The sequence below is a fragment of the Sturnira hondurensis genome, unplaced genomic scaffold, assembly GCF_014824575.4.
Source record: "Sturnira hondurensis isolate 20B ecotype Veracruz unplaced genomic scaffold, ASM1482457v3 Scaffold0008782, whole genome shotgun sequence".
NCBI lineage: Eukaryota > Metazoa > Chordata > Mammalia > Chiroptera > Phyllostomidae > Sturnira > Sturnira hondurensis.
Window position 1 is genome coordinate 7,321,315 of NW_028081413.1, and position 12,231 is coordinate 7,333,545.

The window sequence follows — 12,231 nt, forward strand, 5'->3', positions numbered from 1 at the left end:
TGGCAGGGAACACATGCCTTGTGTTCCCTGTGTTTTCTGCAAGGCTCATGACAAACTCAGCGCTCTCCCTGAACCCCGTCTTCATGAGGCTTAGTGGGAAATGAAAATTACAGGGTAAAACACGTGCTATGGGGTTAAGATGCACAGAAACGCCCTGGGAATGGTCTGGGCAGTCATCTACCCACTTCTCTCCAAGATCTGTTTTTCCATTGCTGGTGGTGATTTGCTCTCTTGTTTTTCTTCAGTTTGAAATGGATTAAAAATGGATCCACAGTTTGGGTTTTCCAGAGAACTGGTTTCTTTCCAAGCTCCTAAATTATAAAAAGATGACCTCCTGACCATTCCCCTCCTAGTCACAAAATCAGTATGAAGCCCTGTGATACAAAGTGTATTGGAACCTGGGATTGTCTACAGGATTTAAGTGTTCTTGCCGTTCCCTTCCTGGAGCAAGAAACTCCATGCACATCTGGGTTCAAGATAATGCCATTTGCACATTTTCCTCTCAACCCTCTTCAAAGAGGAAGGGGCTATTTCCATCCCCCTTTAGTTTTCCGTCTTCTTCCTTCTCCAGTCTCACTTGCAGCTGTGGGTTAATTGGATTGTATGCAAAGTGCCTGTGAGAGTCAGAGGCCTCACCACATCCTGAACATCCTGCCAGGGACCTCACCTGCCATGAGGCCTCACCAGATGGGGCTTGTTTATCCAGGTCAACTCCAGGGAGCCATGTGGCCAGTTGTGACAGGCAGCCCTTTTCCTCTAAGCGACCTGGAGTCCTCAGTCCTAGGTCTTATGGTCGTGGAACTGAGGCTGCCTGAGCTGGAGGCAGACTAGTCAACAATTGCATGACACTTAGGAAAACACTAGGAAAGTGAAGGAAGAGTTAGTCACAGATCAAGTCACTGCGCATAAGAATTCGAGAGCAGACACCCCCGTCCCACCCCCCATTGCTTGCTCTGGGCCGCTCCTCAGGCTGCCCTCTTCACATGCTGGCTCTGCTGCTTCCTGGGTGACAGACCTTGAGCAAGTCATTCAACCTGCTAAGTCCCAGTTGCCTCATCTATAAAGTGGAAATAATAATGAGCGAAATCTATAGAGCCCTGAGCCCAGTGCTTAGAAAGTGCTTGATAAATATTCGCTATTGGGCTTTATTGTCATTGTTCCCCCTTATCTGTCATGCAGAGTTATAAAGTTACATGAAGTGTTAGTGCCTCAAGTGAAGAAATTTTAGATACGGAGAAATGATTAGCCAGAACCTGTCCATGACCATGTAGAGAGCTAATCGAATGTATCCAGTTACCAAGTATCCTGCCCCAGGAGAAAGTGCTGGTGCCTCATAAGGACTTACCCTTGTTCTCGGTCCTTTTTACGTTTTCTCTTTTCTGACTTAAGGTTTGGATTTAGTTTCTTTGCTGCTGCTTTACAGAGCTGTCCCAGCTGTGCCCACGTAGCCCCCAGGAGGTCCCCACTCCCTTTCCCTCCCATGGTGTTCACCTCCAGGGCTCCATTGCCTCACCTGTTCTCATGAAATATTGTGCTCCCCACTGTGAAGAGGGCTTCTGCCCTGTAGCAACTGCACTTGCCTCTGTAACAAGTGTAGACCCCAGGGCTGGCACATAACTGCTATTTAATCTGGGGCATCATCCCCTGTAACATTTGCCCCCTCCCTTGCAGACTGACTGGCAGCTGGGCTATAAGTTAGAGGCTGGGGGATCTTGTCCTGTTTTATCACGTGCCCTTCTCGTGACCTTGGTCAAGTCTGTTAGTTCTTCATGTCTCCAGGTTCATCCCCAGTGGAGGGCTGTGTCTTCCGCTGATAGCTTAGGAATGATGAGTTCCTTAGAAAACAAGGCTCCTTGCTCATACAACCTTTTCTCCTTTCCGCATGTGTCTTACCGTGTTAGTGTGACTGTTATTCACAGGAAGTTATTCATATGACCTGGGTTATTCAGAAGTCCTCATCCATGCTTCTTTCAACTCGGACTTTTGCACCTGTTGCTTGTCCCGCCGTTCAAGTTAGTAGACAAAAGAGGAGAAGAGAGCGTTTCTGAAGACGTCCTATCCCTTCTCACATCCGGCTGAAACACTTTGGGATCCTGGCTCCAAGAAAATGATTGTGGTGGTAGTTTTCTTGTGGTTCCCCTGCTGCCCTGCATCAAAGACCAAAATACTGTCTTGGGAGTAGGGATCTTTGTAGCATAACACTCATTCTTACGTGTTTTAATTGTCATTTCTATGTCGGCATGCTCTGTGGACAGCTTCCTTTCCTTCCTTCACATAGCACATAGCAGCCCTCTGTCCCAGTGACAATTGAAGAAATTTGCTTTATTTTGCACTGGAGTCAGATTTCCAAAGGTCCCTTGTTCGTAAAAATCTCTATCTGTAGAAAGGAGACGGTTTCACCTGTCAGATTCCCTCCTGTGAAAATGCCAGAAGCCCAGCAGTGCTCAGGAAGTTGGACGGTTGCTTGTCTGATTGACCTGTGCACCCACCTTCCTGGGGGCCATGGCCATGGTCATCTGTCCACTCCTAGTCCTTGGTGGCCCTGAGAGGAGAATCTCAACATAGATATCACCCTTATTCTGCTAGGATTGCATGAAAGCTGTATTCAGAAATTGCATTAAACAGTATTACTGTAAATCGGGTCCTTAATGACTTCATCATTTCTGAAAGCAAGCAGCTTAGCTTGTGAGGGATTTACTTTCCACTTCCTTTGCTTCTTTACATACAAGCTTTGTGGCTTAGGTAACAGTACGGAAGCATTCGTGGTAGGAGGGGCACATTTTAGCCCTGGTCTCTATGATCAAAGTGGTCCTTCTCTTACTGTGGAATGCAAGTTACCAAAATCATCTTTTAAATGTCCCCTTAAATAAACATCTCTGTCCTAGAAGTGACACCAGTTTTCTTTTGGGGGCTCCACCCCTGGTTTAGCTACCAGCCTCGGAGCCTGCCTCCCACTCCGAGCACTCTCAGCCGCCTGCCTCCCACATCCTCCCCAATCCCGGATAATTAGTGCTTTCCCAGAGCTGCTGATTTGTTGGTCCACAATAGTGATGTATAAATAGCCCACAGAGAAGAACACTGAACAATTAGGACTTCTGCCTTGGTCTGTTCTGCAGGCAGTGTTTTTGTAATGTGATGCAAGCTGGGAGAGACAGGAACTGTCGGAGGAAAGAGTTTTCTAAGGCTTCTGCTCAAATCTCTTGCCTTCCTACCCAGTGGGGACCGTAACCGTAGGCTAGGAGGATGCAGGTTTATAAACTGTACTTTGTGAACAAGTAGAGTCATAGCATTAGCATTTAAAACTTCTCAGAGTCATACTGCCGAAATGGGAGGAACCATTAGAGGTCTTACTTCCCTGGAAATATGCTGAGACCTAGAAAAGTCGGGCACTTGCACCAAGGCACTCGTCAGCCTTCTTGTACTGCTGTTTGGGACGGTTAAAATCCCCAGGCCTCATACCAATTTTAGCTAAAACACAGATAGAGAAAGAATTCAACCTTTTATTGGTTTTACTTTTACAGCTTGTGTTTATTTACTGTTTAAGAATAATCTTGGCTGGATGACTGTTTTCCCCCAAATTATTTCAAACCCAACTACGTCCCCACGCCCCAAGGGCAGCCATAATCTCCGTGTGCCCCCTGTTGTTGAGGGTACGTGCCAGGAAGAAACAAAGAATGGCGTCCCATCTTTGCGACTGGGACCCGGCGCTGGTAGGAAGCACATACTTGGCATCCTCGCAGCTTCCTGGGGCAGAACTGCAGGCTCAGGCAGGGCTCTTTCCCACTCTGCAGGCTTTGTGCCCATCTGCTCCCTGGGACTGTCTCAGATCGGCCGAATGAACCTCGGGATGGATGCCAGTACCTTCAAGTTTTATACCATGTGTGGCCTCCAAGAGGGCTTTGAGCCTTTTGCTGTCAACATGAACCGAGATGTTGCGATGTGGTTCAGCAAGCGCCTCCCGACATTCGTCAACGTGCCAAAGGATCATCCACATATAGAGGTAACGTTACACGTCGTGGGCGGCCCTGGCAAGGCAGGTGGGCCAAGGCACTAAGCCCCTGCTAATGCTCTGGCCACAGGGCAGCTGCTTACCTAAGTCTGTGTCCTGGCTGCCTACCAGCCCTCTCCTGGCTGGCCCTCAGAGCTACGGTTGCAGATGCCTTCATTGGGGCAACTCAGTGGCGTCTTACAAATGGCAGCCACTTTGCAGATCAGTCTCCAAGCTTTTGGGCCACTGTGTTTTCTCCAGACATTCCTATACTGCCGTTGTCATAGCAATATAGTATTCAGAGACCTTAATGCCATTTTCTTAAAAATGCTCAGTACCTGTATTTAAGATGTCCTGGACATGATTCTTCTATGCTCATAAACTGGTGTCTTTTAGGCCCTATTTAATTTCTATGGAACCATTTCCAGCATCTTAGGCTATAGCATAGTAGTTGGTTATGATGCTCTCATCTGATAGGGAGAGCTGAGTGGAGCCAGAGATTTGGCTCCCCTGGTTTGGGTTTTGATTCCACATCTACTCACCTACCATGGGTTGTTTTTTCAGAAGATGGGGGTGGGGCACTGGTGGGAAGTCAAATCAGCTCCACTGAGGTATTAGACTCAGTGGTTTGCTCCTACCTGCCTAAAAGTCCCCTTAACTCACCTTACAATCTAAATTCAACAAGCACCAACTCTTAATGCCCCACTTTTCCCCACAGTCTTACACAGTGGAGAATTTTATTTCTCAGATTCCTACCCAACCATCACTTTGGGAAGCTGATGCACCAATTGATGGATGCTAGAGACCCCCCACTAAGGAAAAAATCTACAAACGACACAAAAATACTTAAGCATACTCATGGGCCCCAGGATTAAACTAGTCTCTGGAGTGCAGAGGAAAATGCTGGGTCATGAGAATTTGCTTATGAGTCCCATTTTACTGTCTCGTCCCTGCTCCCCACCCCTCCCTGCTTCCCTCCCCCCCAGCACTCACACATTTTTTAAAATCCAATTTTGAGCTTTCCTCCTCCTCTTTTCCTGCAATGCTTGTGCCCCAGTGCTGGGAATTCCCCATATTTAGAGGGGCACTCAGGCTGTGGCTATGGCAGAGATGGGAAATGCACCAACAGGAGACAGGACTCTCCGAGGGAGCTGTGATTTCTCTTCTCGAGATCTGGGCTTTCGAGCACCCTCTTTCTCAGATACTCTCAGGCCTGCTGACAAGGGAAGTCTTTGGGAAGATTTTCTTTAGCCATTTGCCCCCTAACCTGAAAGGTCAGCCTCAGTGGACACCATGCTGAATTATCCAGATACTGCACCCCTGTTCTCCACCCTTAACCGTGCAGAAAACCCAGTGGGAGTGTTTTTAAATCTCTAATTTCTCCAGCCAGAAGAAGATCCATCATTTTCTACAGGGTGTGGTACAACTAACATCGAGAGTAATGATTTGGTCATCACTGGTGACAACTGTCAGTTTGCAGAGAGCATTGACATATGTTACAGCAATGAGGGAAGGAGGGACAGGGTCGAGTCACGCTCTTGGGTGTGTCTGGTGACAGACCTATGGTGTTTCTAGGTTGTGAGGATTGACAGCACCATGGACAGCCCCCCGTGCCTCAAGGTGACACACAAGACGTTTGGCACCCAGAATAGCAATGCCAGCATGATCTACTGCCGCCTGAGCATGCCCGTGGAGTGCCAGTCCTCCTTCAGCCGCAGCCCCTGTCTGGACGGTGATGCTTTCCAGAAAAGGTGAGGGCAAGGCCCCCAACTCTCTCAGAGGTGCTCATTGTGTCTGTTGTGAAATTGGCTTTCTGGCTGTCTGTCTCGTACTCTACCTCAGCACAACCAGACCTCCATAGGGAGGGGTCTCTCTGCTTTTGGTCAGATAAAGAAGAGAGGACTTGCGTGTGTATCCATGGGCGTACAAGTGCACATATGTGCACACACATGCAATGCAGAATTAGGGACTGATTAAGCTACACAGGGTCACATAGAGTGGAAAAGTTTCTGCTCTTCTTAAGCCCCTTGAGTCCCTGACCACCTTGCAACCTAAAGGACTCTTTTTTCAGAGTAAAAAGAGAGGGTGTGATTGCTGTTGCCTTTGTGTGAAATCAGAAGCTTCTGGAGGAAAATACTGCTGCCTTCCTGTAACTATGGCCTCACAAGGCTGGGTGACTCCTGAGTAACGTGACTTCTTCCTTCCTGATAAGGAAGATATTCCTTACTGTGTTTCTTTGGTTTAATGTCTATTTTTAATTGTCGATGTGCATCTGCCTGTTTGAAGCTGTAACATCCAGGTTTCCTCTAGAATTTTACTGTCTACCGAGCTTTAAACAGGCACAGCTACTCAGGAGAACAGAATGTATTCAGAGGTATTCCTAGTAATGCATTAGAATCTTTTCAATATTCCCACCCCCACCCCCTGGGCTGAGGGACCAGAGTTGGAAGCCACAGCCATGGCTGGTGGCAGCAGGTTACAAATGAACAAGCCCAAGACCAGTTGAGAGCAATCGTGTATAGAAAATAGTTTCCTAAACTAGCCTTCGTCATTAAAGTAGATCAATGGCCTGTCAGCATCGTGGGATTCTCTCTGCAGCTGAATAACTAAAACATGGATTATCTTCCCTCCAGGAAGCAGATGCAAGAAATACTCTCTCAAACAACAACAGTAAGTAAATGTGCTCAATTATGGTTTTAATTATTTGAGTCTTTGCTGTGCCTGGTAATATGCCCCATACAGCAAAGATCTGTCTAGAGATCCTCTGTAATTGCCAATTACTCTGTCTTTTAATATTCATCTTGATGCTTCCAAAGCATATCTATGGCACTGCTCAGATGGGGGAAGAGCAGACAGTCATTGACTGCACAGGGGAAGCTCTACCTGGAGCAGCTAATTGGGCATCATTGTGTACATGTTGCCCATTTGCCACCAGGCACCCAGCACTGCTGTCTAATTGAAATGAATATCAGTTGAGGGGGGTCTCACTTTAATCCTTTTGTTTGCTCTTTTATGTAAACTCCTATGAATCAACTCGCCCATCTCTCAGAGCAGTGCCAGGAATAATGTTGAGAGCAATCAAATGAGAAGGAGCCAGGGAACCAGCCCAGAAAATGGAGGCTGCTTTTGGTCTCTTTTCTGTAACTAAACAATAGTTAGAAAGCAGGTCTTCCTCACTTCTCTCTCTCTCTCACTCTCATTTTCTTTTAGCCCCAAAAAATGTTTTCTGGAAGAAATGCATGTCATCCCTTATCCTACCGTCTCGAGCTCATAGGTCAGCTGCCATCAGGAGTAGGGTTCTTGCTGCCGTGGTCACAGACATAGAATGTGGAGGGAACTAACTGTGCCAGGCACATTGCATCGCCTTCCCACCCAATTCACACAGCAGCCCCGTGGGACGGACATGGTTATGTACCTTGAGACACAGAGTACACCAAAGACTGGTCCAAGGTCACATGATTAACAGCTGCCACTGCTAAGACTCAAGCCCAGGTTTGATGGGCTGACCCTTTTATCTTCCAGTTAAAAGATGTGACAGACAACAAATAGAAGTAACTGCATGAAGAATAAATGTGCCTTGTTTCATAAAGAACATGATGAAACAGTCACCTTAAAGCTTTTGCTATTTCTGTAGCATAGGGATGCACTTCACAAATTGTTATGGCATCCACCAAGGACCGCTGTAATTCTCCACACTGTGTCAGTGAGCCCGATGACAACAATAGAAGCTTTTTTCACAGCATCTTTCTTCAAGATTTTCAAAAGATATCCCAGACTTCCCTGTAGAAGTGGGGCATGTAGCGGGAGTTCTCTAAGCCCCAGCTGTTCCGCCTCCCAGGGCAAACACGGTCAGGCCAGAGAGGGTCAGAGTTCCGTGCTGGCCGTTCAGAGTAGCTGCCACTTATTTCCTCAGCAGCACGTCCTGAGCAGACGGTGGTAGATGGCGTACTCAATTCTCTAGTTGCTAAAGCACAACAGAAAACAGAAAAATGAGGAAGCCAAACTCTCCAGTCAGCGCTTCCTCTAAGTCTAGAAGGCAGTGCAGTACACCTCTAGAACCATGTGCGCTTTTTAAGAAAAAAAAAAGGGGGCTACTGCTTTATTTCTGCCTCTTGAGCACACTCTCCCCCTAACTGGGGGCCACTCACTCACCTGTGGTCTCTCTCCAGCAGTGCTACTATGCAATCCGCATCTTTGCCGGACAGGACCCCTCCTGCGTCTGGGTTGGATGGGTAACTCCGGACTATCACTTATACAGTGAAAAGTTTGACCTGAATAAAAACTGTACAGTGACTGTTACTCTGGGGGATGAAAGAGGCCGGGTCCATGAAAGGTAAGGGGGCTCCTCCCTCCCTCCCTGCAGCAGTCTCTTTCCCTCTAACCCCGATACCCCAAAAGAAGGAAACATCCAGCATCTATCAATGTTAAAAAGGGGACATGAAGCACAGGCTTAAAATTCTTAAGTAAAAGGGTGGGTGTGGGTACTATGGGGGGAGGGGAGATATGTTATTAGGGGAAGCAGTAAGTAGTTTCATCATGTATCTAAAACATGACCCAAGGATGGGAAATACAAATGGACAGTTGGGAGCTCTGGGCTCCATTTCAGACTCTTCTCCATGATTTCTGGGCAAACCCCTATTTCTACCACATCAGAACAACAAGGTAGAGAAGAATCTCCAGGTGGCTGAGAGAACTCACTTCAGAAGAAATAAAATGATGTACCGCATCACATTTCAACTGATCAAGTCAGGATTCCTCATCCCAAGAGTCTGTCATGTTTGAAAGCACCAAGAACACAAAAGAGATACTGCAAATTCATTCATAATAACCACTGGATAGAGATTAGGGATCTTCAGGGAAAACACATTGAGGCACACCCAATCCACTCACACTGCCCCCAGAGGAAAAACATCCTTGACCGGTTATGGCCCAGAGGGAACCCAGAAGACTGTGTCTTGTTTCCACTTGATACCAACTTGATCTATTTTTCAAGTTTTCCTAGGCCCAGGCCTGACATCCTAAGGACTGTGGCCCTGAGTCTCCAAGTGTCTTAAAGATTTTATTTATTTGTTTGTTTGTTTGTTTATTTATTTATTTATTCATTTTGCCCTGACACTGGGCTGGGACTCTGAACACAGAATTTTGTTCCTGCCTCTTATACCAACTGCCTGCACGAGTCTGCCTGTGGGAGTCACTCAGCTGTGTCTCCATTTCCATCTCTGCACCACGACCCCCACTCTCTAGTTCAGAACAGTGGACTGACGTGGAGCTGGGCGGCAGTTCCCCAAATGTTAGGCTCTGTGGACCAAAGTAACCTGATAGATTATCACATCCCTAAACTGAGTGGTTTGTGCCTAAGGAGACTGGGTTGAAGCTGAATGAACTAATTTAGGGGAAAAGCATTATAAGGGGCAGACTGGCAAACCACAGGGAGTTCGTCCCTGAGTCCTGCGTGCAAACTGCCCCAGTCCCAACTCTGTGCCTTTTATCGTTTTGGCCCCTAGTGTAAAGCGCAGCAACTGCTACATGGTCTGGGGTGGAGACATCGTGGCTACTTCCCAACGATCGAGTCGCAGCAACGTGGACCTGGAGATCGGCTGCCTCGTGGATCTGGCAATGGGCATGTTGTCCTTCTCAGCCAATGGGAGAGAACTTGGCACCTGTTACCAGGTAGGGATGGCTTCTGGGGCTGAGACAGTCACGCCCCCACCTTACCGCCCTGTCCCTTACTCTGTCCAACTCGGCGTCCCCATCATGGTGCACAGGTGATGAGCCACGTGGCCCACAAGACATCTCGGGGGGGAAAAAGAGCAAAGCGGCTTTGTTTTGTCCAGAGAGAAGAAAAAATGGGGATGAGGAATGAATGTCATATTTATTAGTTGCTCGGATATGCTGGCTACCTTTCTAGAAGACAAGAAGGTTTTTCTTGGTGATGGGCTCCAAGAGGTTGTTTATTCCCTAAATATTTCTTGTATGACTCTTAAGTTACTTGTACCATACAAGATGCAAAGTTTAAGAGGCGAACAGAGATACTCCTTGCTTTAGAAACTTCTTTGATCAACTATAAACCCCCCATACAGACTGATTAATTCACCAGGGAGTATTCCTCTTAGAAAAAGTGCGTCTCATTCCCTATGGATTCCTTACAGGAATCCTTTTAAAAATGCGTGTTTATAAATAATGTGTTTTCTGTTACATTGAATGTGAACTCTGATAGAACTACTGAGGAAAACCATCAGCTGAATACATGTAGGTTTACTTGTCATTAAGCCCAAGAAGCCTGTAGTCAATAATATTATAATAACTGCATGGTGCAGGTGGGTACTGGAAATATTGGGGGAACACTTTGTAAAGGATGTGATTGTCTAACCGCTATGCTGTACACCTGAAACTAATACAAAGTCACATTGAATATAAACTGTAATAGAAAAACAGATTTTTTAAATAGACAAAAAGTAAAGATATGGACAAAAATAAAATTACAAGGTAATGGGGAAAAGGCACAAGAAGCCTGATTTCCTTTAAGCAGGGTTTTCATCCCCGATGGCCCTGTGAGCGTGGAAATGCCACATATTATATCCTCCTTTTGAAGTTTCGTGATGAACATTGACTTTGAGAAATGCTTCAGAAAGAAACCTGTCTAATTAAATATCTCTCATTCTATTTTACCAAGAAGAGCTCTTTTTTTCCCCTTTCTTTAACATCTAGTAGCATTCTATAAGCCTGAAGTTGAATAGAGCACAACTGGGAAACGCTAAGAGGAGTCAAATTTCTGTTTTAAACCTTCTTGACATTCCAAGGGCAGAACGGAGAGTTCTAGGGGCGGCGGCGGGGGGGGGGGGGGGGGGGGGGGGGGGGGGGGAGTGGGGGGNGGGCAGAGAGTGTTATCTGACTTCAGAGCAGGAAGAGCTCACCCCCATCCAGAGTGGTCAGGAAAGGGTTTATTATGGAGAAACCTTGATTTTGAAGCCAGAAAAAAAGAGAATTCTTTCTTGTGAGAGGAGACTGTACTAGGTTGAAAGAAAGGCACAAGAAGCATTATGGAGATAGGAAAGCATAAGGTGTTTCTGAAGAACAGTGGACTAGTATGGGGCTAGTGTGGTGCTTCACAGTTAGTGGTTGAGAAATTCATTTAGAAAGGAGGAAGGTATTGATGGGAAATGAGGGCCTGAAGCAGCGGGCCTAGGACCATGACACCCCATGTTTAAGAAAGCTTAGCTAACTACAGCTGATAAAAATCGCCTCCTGCCACGTGAATGGATAAAACCCTAGATTCCAGAGCCAGCCCAGGTTATAGATTCCAGCCTGAAAAGCCCCTTGGCAGCTGTTTTTCTGGTGTGTGGTTGAAGAGATGTCATCTGGAGACGAGAGAGAGAGTAGTCACTTCAAATCTGAAGTGATTGGTGACTAAGAACAGATGGACCCGTCCTTTTGGGGGGTGTTGGGACAGCCTGCTGGCGTAGGGGCAGCTGCCTCCTCTCTGGTACTTCCTACGGTGCATGAGACTGTGCCCCCCATTCTGTTCCTGGAAGAAGAATCATCAGTCCACACAGCAGCCTGGGTCCAGCCGTTGGGACCCAATGAGGCTGTTCTTCTAGTACTTTCTTATGATTCCACCCTCCCTGCCAGTCCCTTGAGAAAAATGTGTCTATACATTACATACTTTGTCCTTCAGAATCCATTAGCTTTTTCCCATTAACTTTTGCAATGAGTTTGACTGTAGGTTTCTCCCTGAGCCGCAGAGGGCTCTAAAGCATCTAACAGCATTTAAGGCTAGTTGGGCTTCGGGGGTCCCTGAATAAGTAAATAACCCACAGCATTCGAAGCAGCAACAACTAACCTTCCTCAAGGAAGACCCGTGATGTTGAGATGTTGTAATAAAGAGTGAGATGCCGGCCATTTTTAATCCCATCTTTTACACTAGTTCCTGGGTGACATCGGGGTGGGCACTTCTCTGAGCTGTGTGTCGGCACCTCCCTGTACCCCTGAGGCTCATGCCTCTACCTGACACACGTGAATCCTGATTTCTCACTCAGTGGTCCCAGTCCTGCCTCCCACCCTGAGGAATGCTGCTGTGAGTCGGGAGAGAGTCCGGGCTCTGCACAGGGGCCCTGAGGAGGCTCACACCCAGCCAGCCCGCCTCGCACCGCAGGCGAGACACTGACACGTCTGGCCATGCATCTGGTCCCCCTGGCAGTGGGATAATTGTTATTCTGAAGCTGCAGCCACTTTCATTTTTCAAT

At 47.1% G+C, this 12,231-nt stretch overlaps 1 protein-coding gene across 1 annotated transcript in view; it reads left to right on the plus strand.

Annotated features, from left to right (window-relative positions):
* Positions 1 to 12,231, plus strand: part of RYR3 (ryanodine receptor 3) — a 521,285-nt gene that overhangs the window by 334,731 nt on the left and 174,323 nt on the right. Inside the window, exons 28-32 of the mRNA XM_037056141.1 lie at positions 3,792 to 4,000; positions 5,564 to 5,739; positions 6,622 to 6,658; positions 8,158 to 8,321; positions 9,493 to 9,658. Of these exons, the coding sequence (XP_036912036.1) occupies positions 3,792 to 4,000; positions 5,564 to 5,739; positions 6,622 to 6,658; positions 8,158 to 8,321; positions 9,493 to 9,658 (752 nt within the window). The remainder of the gene's footprint in view (positions 1 to 3,791; positions 4,001 to 5,563; positions 5,740 to 6,621; positions 6,659 to 8,157; positions 8,322 to 9,492; positions 9,659 to 12,231) is intronic.